Source organism: Budorcas taxicolor, chromosome 17 (genome assembly GCF_023091745.1).
Source record: "Budorcas taxicolor isolate Tak-1 chromosome 17, Takin1.1, whole genome shotgun sequence".
Taxonomy (NCBI): Eukaryota; Metazoa; Chordata; class Mammalia; order Artiodactyla; family Bovidae; genus Budorcas; species Budorcas taxicolor.
In genome coordinates this window covers 52060001-52072790 of record NC_068926.1, presented here as the reverse complement: position 1 = coordinate 52072790, position 12790 = coordinate 52060001, and the positions used below count along the sequence as shown (strand labels likewise).

The window sequence follows — 12790 nt, the reverse complement described above, 5'->3', positions numbered from 1 at the left end:
AGTAAACAGATTGACACATCATTGTTTTTAATAGCAGCATAGTATTTTATGGTATTAATATACTATGAGTTATTTAGCCAATCCCTTGTAGTTTGTTATAACTTAGAAACAACATATACATGTTAATATATTACTTAAAATTGAATCAGAGCACAAGGGAGGTAGGAAGTGGTAGATAGATTGGTTAGTAATTTCCTTTTCCTCAGGCATTATTTCCTTTGCATACATCAGTGTTCTCTGACTGTTAACCATTAAAACTCAGCAGCTCAAGGCTACTTCCTTCATCTGTAAAACTTTTAACATCTTAGCCTAAAATAAAATGTTGTTGTCCAGTCGCTCAGTCAAGTCCAACTCTTTGAGACTCCACGGACTGCAGCACTCCAGCCTTCCTTGTCCTTCACCATCTCCTGGAGCTTGCTCAAACTCATGTCCATTGAGTTGGTGATGCTGTTCAACCATCTCATCCTCTATTGTCCCCTTCTCCTGCCTTCAATCAGGGTCTTTTCTAATGAATCCGCTCTTCACATCAGGTGACCAAAGTATTGGAGCTTCATCTTCAGCATCAGTCCTTCCAGTGAATATTCAAGACTGATCTCCTTTAGGATTGACTGGTTGGATTTCCTTGCAGTTCAAGGGACTCTCAAGAGTCTTCTCCAACACCACAGTTCGAAAGCATCAGTTGTTTGGTACTCAGCCTTCTTTATGGTCCAACTCTCACATCCATACATGACTACTGGAAAAACCAAAGCTTTGACTATAGGGACCTCTGTTGGCAAAGTAATGTCTCTGCTTTTTAATGTGCTGTCTGGGTTTGTCATAGCTTTTCTTCCAAGGAGCAAGCATCTTTTAAAATAAAATAGTCTTTATCAGTTCAAACGTTGAAGTTTTGATTGAAATACAGAGAGGGGAACAGTTCCAAAGTCACTGTCAGAAAAACCTGAGGATGAGAGAGTTGATGAAGTGAGATAAATGTGACTTTTAGAATGATTTTTAATAGTTAATTATTGTGGATTTTATATTTTTTACCCAGGATTTTTAAGATCAAAAGAAACCTTTGGGTCATCAGCAGCCTAGTCCTCTGCATATTGTTTGAGATCCCAGTCATTTGGGTGGATCGTGAAAGACAGGGCAACATCACACTTCCTTCTTTGCCACGTGTATGAGTCATTGGACAGGTTGTATATTTGGAATGAGTTTTCAAAGACACAGCAGGATTGACAGGACATTAGACATGCCCAGGGCTTCCTGTCGCTTTGTTATTGTTGTTAAGTCACTTCAGTCGTGTCCAACTCTTCGCGGACCCCATGGACTGAAGCCCATCAGTCTCCCCCGTCCCTGGGATTCTCCAGGCAAGAACACTGGAGTGGGGTGCCATTTCCTTCTCCAATGCATGAAAGTGAAAAGTGAAAGTGAAGTCGCTCAGTCGTGTCCGACTCTTCGCAACCCCATGGACTGCAGCCTACCAGGCTCCTCCGTCCATGGGATTTGCCAGGCAAGAGTACTGGAGTGGGGTGCCATTGCCTTCTCCTGTAGCTTAAACTGTTTCATAAAGAATCCAGACTTAAAAAGAAAATGAACCATCAAGTACATTTAGGTATGTGCCTTGTTATTCTGTGCTTAGTTGTGTCCTGCTGTTTTGGACCCCATGGACTGTAGCCCGCCAGGCTTCTCTGTCTATTGGGATTTTCCAGGCATGAATACTGGAGTGGGTTGACATGCCCTCCTCCAGGGGATCTTCCCAAGCCAAGGATCAAACCCAGGTCTCCCACATTGCAGGCAGATTCTTTACCGTCTGAGCCACCAGGGAAGCCCAAGAATACTGGAGTGGGTAGCCTGTCCCTTCTCCAGGAGATCTTCTTCACTCAAGAATCGAACCGGGGTCTCCTGTGTTGCAGGCAGATTCTTTACCAGCTGAGCTACTGGGGAAGCCCAAATTTAAGTAAAATAGGTTAAAAAAATTTACATCCATTTCCAAAAAACTCTTAAGCCCATTGCTTCCTTATTGGTAAGACATTCTGCCTGTTTTCCTTCCTCTCGTTCTCCCTCTTTCCCTCCTTTCCTTCCTTCCTTCCTTCCTGCCTAGTAAAATAACTAGTAAGACTTCTCTAAAATATTGTATCTGGTAATGATTTTTTTACCAGGTATTATGACTTTTATCCTACAGAAAAGGATGCTTCAAGGAACTGAAAATGTAAACTAAAGAATTTAAGTTATTTTTGGCTGTTTGAGTATTAGTTTCATGAATCTAATGTAAATCGTCCTAAGTCAAAGCATCACAGCTAACTGGTGACTTGGGAGAGCCAGGCTCTTTGCCCTGAGGTTGCTCTTTTTACTGAGAAAGGTTGTTGTGTTTTTCCTGATGGATGTATATTTCCTCCTAATGGCATCTGTAGGGAGTTCACACTGACATCTCTGGTGGCTTATTCCTGGCATTTCCGAGTGTGTTCTTAACTTCCTGCTTCATCTACAGGTGGCAGAGGCAAGTGTGACTCCAAAGTTCTTTAACTAGAGTTCTAGTGATGAAGGGTGGGGAATTTCAGAAAATCTGTGTATAGGTTACTGTCACTCTGTGCTGCTCTCTCTAGGCAGAATTGGTTTACAGATCTTCAGAAGCAAGGTGACAAAAGTCATCTGTCAGTTGGGACAGTGAAGACTTTCGTCCCTTTAGATGACCTGGGAAAAGTGGGGACATGAAATGTTCTCACTGAAATGTCCTGGAGTAAGTTTTTCAGTCTAATTTGTTTAACTTTTCCACAGCCTACTTGGTGCAGGAAATCAGTAGAGCTGATATTCCCCTCCCTGAGGGGGAGACCAGTCCTCCGGCACCGCCTCTGAAACAAGTGCTGGAAATGCAGGTAACTTGGTTCGGAAGGAGGGTTTTGGGTCACTAACCTCAGATTGGGCTTGGTCACTTGCTCTATACTGTCTAGTGCTTTTCTGCCTTTCTTCTCAAGACTGTGGAATGAAAGTCAAAGCACCACGTTATGATGAACTCTCGGTAACAGATTTTCTTACCACTGTGTTTTCCCCTTAGTGTAAGACAGGTGGTATTGAACAGAGATTGACAAGAATTAGATCATGAGATCTGGTCATGTAACCTGTGGGCTTCTGCAGGTCTTAGCATGCTTTGCAGGTCATCAAGGCTTCAGGCCTGTGCCCTTCACATTCTCCCTTGATTCACTCTGACCCTTTCCCCTCGAATTATCAGGAGCTAGTGTGAAAGTGTTTCCCCATGGTCAGCCAGCAGGATTCCTTCTCTTGGAGTTCAGTGTCGGGGATACACTGTGAGAGCATGGGGTCATTCATTTATTAGCATCCCCCTCATCCCGCATGAATTATCTGTTGAGATTTTGGTCTCCTCATCTGAGCATTCATCACACTTGGAAATAGGCTAGAGCTTTTACAGCCCTTCTGAAACAATTAGTACTGTATAACTAGGACCATTCCATTGCCGACTGCTCTGTTTGTTTTACTGGGAGGAAGTCATTTAGCAGTTGGTATATGAACGGACTCTGGAGACGACTCTACAGTCCAGTGAGAGCAGTCAGCTGGTTTGGCCTGTTTGGTGTGTTGGTTGTGATGTAATTACAAATACGGTGATTGCTAGCTGTTATCAATTCTGTAAAGCAGAGCACAAGTAATAAATGTAGTGTGTCAGGGGATTTGTTTGAATACAAGTTGTCATTGAGTCAGTGGGTTGTTTTACAGATTTCTGCTTCTACTGTTTTAATACTTAAAGTATTGGTAAGGATGCTTAGTACACAACTAATTGTTAAAAGATTTGGTCTCAAGTATTTTTATGTCTAATTAATTGAATAAGTGCAACTGCATAGAAACTCAGGCTAGAGACTAGGAATAGGTATGTTTGGGAAAGAGTGTTTTTCTGTGTTACAAATAAAAGGAAATGTAGTCTTTTTTTTTTTTTATAGTTTTTTATTTTTTTAATTTTAAAATCTTTAATTCTTACATGTGTTCCCAAACATGAACCCCCCTCCCACCTCCCTCCCCATAACATCTCTGTGGGTCATCCCCATGCACCAGCCCCAAGCATGCTGTATCCTGCATCAGACATAGACTGGCGATTCAATTCTTACATGATAGTATACATGATAGAATGCCATTCTCCCGGAAATGTAGTCTTAAAAGAGGAAGACTCTTTAGTGTGTGGTAATCTGTAAGCAGGTGAAGGGAAACCAGAAGAAATGGTAAGACCCAAGATTAGCACGCGGAGTCAGCATGGCACCCCAGTGCTTGCCATCACGGGTACCTGAATTAATACGAAACAGAAAATGATGAACTTTGGAAACCTGAGCATGTTTTCATATCCCTATCAAACTCTCATATACATTTTGGCTTTTTAAAACCTCTCCTGGTTCTGGGGTGCTGTGAAAAGAGTGTTAGAGCCAGACTTGGAAGTAACCCAGCTGTCGTTTCATTTCAGGAGCAGTTGCAGAAGCTGGAGGTTGAGCTGAGAGAGGTCACTAAGAACAAGGAGAAGCTGAGGAAGAACCTGCTGGAGCTGATTGAGTACACCCACATGCTGCGAGTGACCAAGACCTTCGTCAAGCGCAATGTGGAGGTACTGGTGATGCTTGGGAGGAAGTGCCTTTCTTTCTCTTTCTTTTGGCCACACAGCATGCAGGATTTTAGTTCCCTGGCTAGGGACTGAACCCAGGCCCCCTGCATTGGGAGAGTGGAGTCTTAACCACTGGACCACTGAGGAAGTCCCAGGAGTGTGTTTCTTTTGTACAAATCTCATTCCCGTAAGGTTTTCAGGTTTTGTTATCAACTCCTGTAGAAATACTGCTTTTTAAAAGAGATACATCTTTAAAAAATGAAAGAGATACATTTTGATCTTTGCTGTATTTTTCAGTTGGATTCCATGTTGGTTTTAACCATTTGCTGTTGTTTAGTTTGCTAAGTCGTGTCCAACTCTTTGTGACCCCATGATCTGTAGCCCGCCAGGCTCCTCTGCCCATGGGATTTTCCAGGCAAGAATCCTGGAGTGAATTACCATTTCCTCCTCCAGGGGATCTTCCAGATCCAAGGGTCAAACCAGAGTCCCCTGCTTGGCAGGTGGATTCTTTACCACTGAGCCACTTGGGAAGCCCCGGCTTTAACCATAGCTTCCTATTTGTAAAATGCTTTAGTTTACAATTGAAAAAAAGACTTTTTATGATCATGAGAAAAAATTGAATGGTGAAAATCAAACTCCAAAATTTCAGTTTTATTCTTTCCTTCTTCTCAAATTCCTAAAAGTAATGGAAGTTTTTAAAAAAGAAAATCTATATAGGAATAAAGAACAGCGTATGCAACAGTACTGTACTCAGCTGAGCATCAGAGAGGGGCAAAGTATATTCCTTCTGAACTTCGTTTCACTTCCTGTGCCAGGTGTGACCTCTGATACAGTTACTCTGTGTTAGGTTAAGATGATGACATATGTTATAACCAGACTTTTTTTATACGTAAATGTCATCAAGTAGTTTACAAATAAGGAATGGGGAGGTTATCCTCTTTGTTTATCAGAGCCGACTCACATGTCTGAGTTACCTTGGCACCCAGATCTGAGTAGTTCTGATGCCATGCAGACTTGTTTGGAAACAGGACTTGGGAATTAAAGTGTCACTTTCAGTGAGACACACTTGGCTTCATGTCTCTTTGTAGTTTGAACCCACTTACGAAGAATTCCCTCCCTTGGAAAACGAGTCTTTGTTGGACTACAGCTGTATGCAGAGGCTGGGAGCGAAACTGGGGTAGGTGACACCTGGCCTGGCCAGCTTCACACTGTCCTTCTTGTCAGTGGGAGATGAGAGTAGATGAGCAGCCACCATCTGCAAGCCTGTGTGGAATGAAAGAAAGTGAATATTTGTATAAGAAAACACTGTACTCTAGTATATGTTGAGTTGAATCACTCAGCTGTATTGACTTTTTAAGTAAATATGATGGGAATTTCTTCTTTTGGTATCATGAACTGGAAAGAAAGAACATTTATCCCATTCATCATTACTCCATAAGCTTCAAATAGTTGGTTATTGAAGCATAAAGCCCTGCTTTGTTTGGTGGGAACATAGGGGCTAAACTGAATTGGGTAATTTATTAATCATATTTTAAGGGGCTCTCTCTACTATTTATTCTGTCTGTTTACTTGAGCTAATGGCAACTTGTTTCCTCATGTGATTTGTAATCTCTTTTTACTATGAACTTCGGTTCCTTTGCTGCTTATCTGTAGGAATTCCATGATGTTTAGTGTGAGGCCATATCCTTCAGAAAGAACTTAATTTTACATATGTCAGGTACTTGGGAGCACTCCACCTATTTGGAATCATTTTACATTAATTTTTCTGCTTGAGGTTTTTTTTTTTCCTGTTTGTTTATTCACCCTGCACATAATATGAGTTTCCTCCACAAATCTGAGTACGTTCTAACCTGTGGTTGTAAATCATCAAGGAATATTCTCCCCCTTCTCAAAATTGAATGGAAATGAACAAGTTTGCATGTAGGCTCCTTTGCAAGATGGATTCTTTTCTAGCCTACCCATTCACTTAAGGTGTAGTCCTTTGTTGAGGGGGGTGAGAGTCCCAACATTGAGGGGATTGTGGGGCTTTAGTTCCAACTCCTCACCTGATATAGACCCAGGGCTCCTCTGCCATGGTGGCCTTGAAACTCAAGGCCCTGAGATACTGGTTACGTATAGATACTGGCTCCGTATAATACATCAGGACATAACTATGAAGTCCTGTTTTACTTTTGGATTCAAGAATTTCTCTAAATTATGAGCTCAGCTTTACATTGAAGAGGATGTTTCAAAAATATTTCATCCAGCATTTCAGATATTGTTCAGTTGGAGAGCTTTCAGGGTATCTTCCCCATTTTGCCAGAAATAAATGTCTTCATCATCCTTTTACTGCAGTTTGATAATATTCATTGCTTTTACTTGACCACAGCCTTTATTGTCCCATAGATTTGTATCTGGCCTAATTAACCAAGGAAAAGTTGAAGCATTTGAAAAAATGCTGTGGAGGGTCTGCAAAGGGTATACCATCGTGACCTATGCAGAGCTGGATGAGCCCCTGGAAGACCCTGAAACAGTGAGTAAATGTCACCATCTCCTTTCAGCGGTGACAGACTTGCCCCAGAGCTGGAGGCACAGTCCGGAGGGAAGCATTTGAGTGAGTTGTTGACCGGATCTCTTCTTACCCTTGGATACGTTTGGGGGGAGTTCCTGAGAATAAGGACTTTCTCCTTAACGTCGTCACACCACTGCGTTCTAGCTTCAGATCCAGTTTAGGTTTCGGCAGTTGTCCCAGTACTGTCTTTTACAGCAAAGGACCTGGTTACGAATCACACTTTGGATTTGTTTGTCATGTCTTTTTTCTTGGTTGCCCTGCAAGGCTTGCAGAATCTTATTGAATAGATCCCCGACCAGAGATGGAACCCTGGGCCCTCAGCTGTGTAAGTGCAGAGTCCTAACCACTGGACTGCCGGGGAATTCCTACTTGTCATGTTTTTTTGGTCTCCTTCATTCTGGGCTAATTTCTCAGTCTTACCTTGACCTTCATCGTCTTGGCATTTAAAAATTATTATAGACCAGTGTTTTGGGTAGAATGCCCCCCGTTTGGGTTTGTCTGATGTTTTCTCATGACAAGATTCAGGTTATGTGTCTTTGTCAAGAATGTCCTGGAAGTGATGTTGCCTTCTCACTGCTTCCCATCAGGGGCACACGATTCGTTTGTCCCATTACTGGTGATGTTCACTTTGATCTCTTGATCAATACTGGTGATGTTCACTTTGATCTCTTGATCAAGGTAGTGACTCCTAGTCATCTCCGCTGTGAATTTGTAACTCCTTTTCCTTTGTATTTAATACATGTTTTTGAGGAAGTGCTTTGAAACTCTGTAAGTACTCAGTTCCTCATCACATTTTCAATCAGTTAATTTATTTCCTGTTTTATTCAATGAGTTATACTCTGTTACTTAAATTTTTTATTTTGATATTCAAATTCTCTCGATTTAGCCAGCTGGAGCCTATTCAGCTAGATTTTATATTCTTTTTGCATGTTCCCATCATCTTTTGAATACTTCTTTGCTTTCCTGATAACAATATATGCAGATTCATTTTGTGATTTCCCTCATGCAGCTCTGGAATTAGCCATTTCTCTAAGGAGCTTAGTTCTCTATAGTGGAGAATGGTAATTAGAAGCCACGCCGTGGTTTCTGGGTGTGCCCGTTGTGAACGAGGTGATGCTGTTCCCAGCTCTGTCAGTGGACAGAGGGTGCACACGTGCAAATGGCTCACCCACTCACAACTTTATTTCTGTACCTGTGTGTGTCTGTGAAAGCTGTGGCTTTACATCCAATTCTCTCCAGCGCCATAGGGTTGGTTCATCCTGACTTGTAGAGTTCATTTGTAGGGTTCATTTCTAGATTTGTAACTCCTTTCTTCAGTGGGGAGAAACTCAACTCCCATTATTGTCAATATACTTATTTGATCAGTCCCCTTGTATGTGACCAGTCTGCCCTCTGATCTCCTATCTCTGCTGCCCTGCCCTTCTCTCCATACGGAGTTTCAAGTTCCCCAGCCCCTGGACTGAGTGGCTCCTTGGTGTGGGTGCCCTGCTCACCCTGCCTGGGTGGCTCCCCTGCGGCATGTTGCCTCCCTTTGCTTGGCCTCTGATTTTGCCCTGGGCCCTTATTGCCCTTCCCCTCCCCTCTCCAGGTCCATCCCCGAACGCACGTCTAAGGCTTCAGGAATGAATTATTCAGGAAGGGAAGCAGAAGAGCCAGAGAAGAAAGAGCCATAATCACCTTTTAAAATAGCTGTGATTTTTAATTTTTTTTGAAGACTTTAACCATAAAAATAACTGTTTTGCTCTAAATGAAGATGAACTGATCTACTAAAGGTAGAAAAGGGACTTGGGCCTCTTAATTTGAGAGAAGTGTTCATGTGTTCTTTCCTGGATTTGCTTTAGGAATTCTGGCTGTAATGTTGTTCAGTTGTGTCTGACTCTTTGCGACCCCATGGACTGTAATCCACCAGGCTCCTTTGTCCATGGGATTCTCCAGGCAAGAATACTGGAGTGGTTTGCTCTGTTCTTCTCCAGGCAGGAATACTGGAGTGGTTTGCTCTGTTCTTCTCCAGGGGATCTTCCTGACCCAGGGATGGAACTCAGGTCTCCTATATTGCAGGCAGATTCGAGGGAATAGTTTTGACATAAAGGATTTTGGCTGTGAAATGATTTTTATAAGGTTTAGCCTGAGTAAATCACACATGTTGGAAAATCTAATCGGTCAAGCTGTTCATTAACCATACACTTAGAATATTTTTTGTGCCTCCTAAAATTGCCACTAGCAATATGTTAATTATCCATCACCTGTGACCTCTGAGACCTCTCCATGTAAAGCTGAAGATTAAAACTGTTCTGAAGTAGCATTTACATATTCTTTGAGTTTTTTCTTTATTGAGAACGTTATCATTCTCATGCAAAACATAAAAATTTTTAAAAATACAATTTCTAAGCTCTTTGGTGCTGAGTTTATACCAGTAGGTTAAAGGGCATTAAATGTCTGTGAAGAAATACAGAGACATCGATAGAGATGTGTGTGTGTGTATATATATGTATTAATTTTCTTTTTAAAAATGAAATATTTCTGTATTTTTGATTGTATTTGGCTGCGCTGTGCTGCGTCTTTGTTGTTTTGCAGGGGCTTTCTGTAGCTGTGGCAAGTGGGGTCTATCCTCTAGTTGTGGTGCATGAGCTTCCCATTGCGGCGGCTTCCCTTGTTGCAGAGCATAGTCTCTAGGTCTTGAGCTTCAGTGCTTGTGGCCTAGCTGCCCTGTGGCGCTTGGGATCTTCTGAACCAGAAATCGAACCCGCTTCCCTTGTATTGGCAGGCAGATTCTTAGCCACTGGACCACCAGGGAAAATTTTAAAAGTTTTAATTTTCTTAAAAACTTTTTTTATTTCTAATTTTTTGTTGAAGTATAATTGATAGAAATGTGTATCTTAAAGCCACAATTCCTCCCTTCCCAACGATTATGAAGGAAATGTGAGCTCGTTCTAGAAAACTGAGAATAACATAGAAAACACAGAGATGGAAATCAGTCAGTCACCGGTAATCCCCCTGCTCAGACAGGGCTACTGTTTACCTTTCCGTGTGTGTTCTGTTAGTCCTTACTCTGGGGAGGATGTGGGATTTGGTTTGACAACTTTTACTCAGATTCTAGGATTTGTTTGTAGCGTCATGTTTAGTATCTTTTGGGTCCAATGTCTGACCTCTGAAAGTCCTTATGAACCCCAGAGTGTATTTCTAGCCATTTTCTCCTTTGTCAGTATCATTTTTAGACGCTGACCAGTCTCTCTGTCAAAGCTAGACTCAGGCATGTGGTTTCGGATCTGTGTTTTTTATATTATATTTATCCCTGTTCCATATTATGTCTTAGGTGGTTGTATTCCCTGACACAGTACTATTTTTAAAATCATTAAGGAATGTTCAAAGTAAAAGTCACTATAAATGCCATTTCTCTTCCAGTGTAGTTTCTTTAATAATTTATCTGGAAATAATTTTAATTTACAGAAAAGTTGCCAGAAGAGAACAAAGACTTCCCCTGCTCCTTCCCAACTGTTACGTTTTGCTGCATGTACTGTTACCCACTTGCTGCATATCTAGTCCCATTTTCTTTTTTTAAAAAAAAGTATCTATTTTTGGCTGCGCTGAGTCTTTGCTGCTGTGCACAAGCTTTCTCTAGTTGTAGTGAGTGGGGGCTACCCTTTAGTTGTGGTGTGCAGGCTTCTCATTGTGGTGGTTTCTCTTGTTGCAGAGCACACGCGCTAGGCACGTGGGCTTCAGTAGTTGTGGCACACGGGCTTAGTTGCTCCTCAGCATGTGGGATCTTCCCGGACCAGGGATCAAACTTATGTCCCCTGCATTGGCAGGCTGATTCTTACCCACTGTACCACCTGGGAAGTCCCATCCCCATTTTCATTCGTCTCCTTGCAGACCTTCTGAGAGGAAGCCATGGAAAGTGTCCATTGCCCATCACAGGGATGCTGTTTTGGACTGCAAGCCATCAGGCTCCTCTGCCCATGGGATTCTCCAGGCAAGAATCCTGGTATAGGTTTTCATGCCCTCCTCCAGGGGATCTTTCCAAACCAGGGATGGAACCATGTCCCTTATGTCTCCTGCATTGGCAGGCAGGTTCTTTACCACTAGCACCACCCGGGGAAGCCCAGTAACCACGATACAACCCTCCAAATGAGAAAAATCAACATGCACACAACACTTTGGTGCAGTACAAACATGCCCTGCAGACTCCTCACAGTTTGCCTTGTTTCCTTGCTAGTCCACTGCCCTAGGGGAGACTGTGACTTGCATTCGGGACAGACATCGTGTTCTGTGGGACGACCCTCCTTTGGGGTCCATTCAGTGCTTCCTCACGACCAGGCTCTGAGCACACGTTGCTGATGGGAACATGGATGCTCTGGTCCTCTCAGCACCTCCCACCAGGGGGCATGTGATGTTGGCCTGGTCATGTTGGTGTCCGCCAGGTTCCTCCACGTTCATGTCTCCCTTCTGCCCTATTTAACTGTTAAGTGGTTGCTAGGAGATATTCCAAGGTTATTGGTCTTTGGGGCGTCAATCCTCACCAAACTTCTACCCACCAGCCTCGGCCTCCGTGGCGACTCTCTGGAACTTGTCACCTCTGTCACTCACAGTTGCCATCATTTTCCCTTCTGGGCTTACTGGTTATCATCCTGCAGAAGGCAGTGCTTTCCCTGCCCTCACAGTCACTTATTCATCCACGAACTCAGTCAGACCTTCCTCTTTGTTGGATGACTTGTGTTCTGTTGTGGTCCGTGACTTGGCCACTGGGAGTCCCTTTGTGCACGTTTCTCTGGCCTTTGGCACGTTCTCAGCATTCAGCAGGGAGTCCCTTACTTCCTGTCACATAGGATGGTCCTGGTCTCCGCCTGGAGTCAGCTGTTCCTTCAAGGACCGCTGGTACCTTTTAGTAGAGGATGGAATTTAGAAACCAGGTTCTGGGTGTTCGAGTTCTCGTTGTGTACTGGAGTGCTGTTGTTTCTGGGCCCTTTTAGCAGTCAGACATGTACACACACACACACACGCACACACAGCTGTAACCACTTCTGCAGCTACCTGCGCACATTTATCATAGACCATTTGTTCAGGGACTTTCCTGGTGTTCCAGTGGTTAAGACTCCATGCCACCAGTGCAGGGCATGTGGGTTCAATCCCTGGTCAGGAACCAAGACCCTTTATGTCCTGTGGTGCAGCCAAAAGAGTGAAAAAAAAAAGAAAAACAGCAACTCCAAACCCGCCATTTGTGCAGACTATATGCTACAGTTCTAGACGTCTCTTTTTCTGTCTTTTTCACTCTCTTCTGATAGTGAAAAATCTGGCTTCCCTTATCGACAATATAGTTCACGAATTGCGTAATTTAGGTATTTATTCAGTGTATCCAGCCACATCAGCCGTCGCCTCCCCCCTCCGCCTCCCCCGACCCCAGCCACCTTGTGTCCTTACCTTCAGGATCCCACCGCCTCTGCTTTGCCTGAAGGTCCCCGGCCTGTTTCCTATCCCACGTTATTTCACGGCTTTTGAAGCCACCTTTTAAATACCATCTCCCAAATGGGTATACTGGCTTGGACCTCTGCCCCAAATACCAGACTTCTGTTGAACTGGCCCCTCCGTAACTTTGAAGTTCGCTGAAGACGTTTCCACAGGATGCTTAAAACTGAACTCCCTCCCAATCTTCCCCTGCCTCCCAGACC

General features: G+C 43.3%; 1 protein-coding gene across 1 annotated transcript in view; it reads left to right on the top strand.

Moving 5' to 3' along the window:
• Window positions 1-12790, top strand: part of ATP6V0A2 (ATPase H+ transporting V0 subunit a2) — a 40895-nt gene that overhangs the window by 5258 nt on the left and 22847 nt on the right. Inside the window, exons 3-6 of the mRNA XM_052655058.1 lie at window positions 2758-2855; window positions 4442-4579; window positions 5665-5753; window positions 6962-7088. Of these exons, the coding sequence (XP_052511018.1) occupies window positions 2758-2855; window positions 4442-4579; window positions 5665-5753; window positions 6962-7088 (452 nt within the window). The remainder of the gene's footprint in view (window positions 1-2757; window positions 2856-4441; window positions 4580-5664; window positions 5754-6961; window positions 7089-12790) is intronic.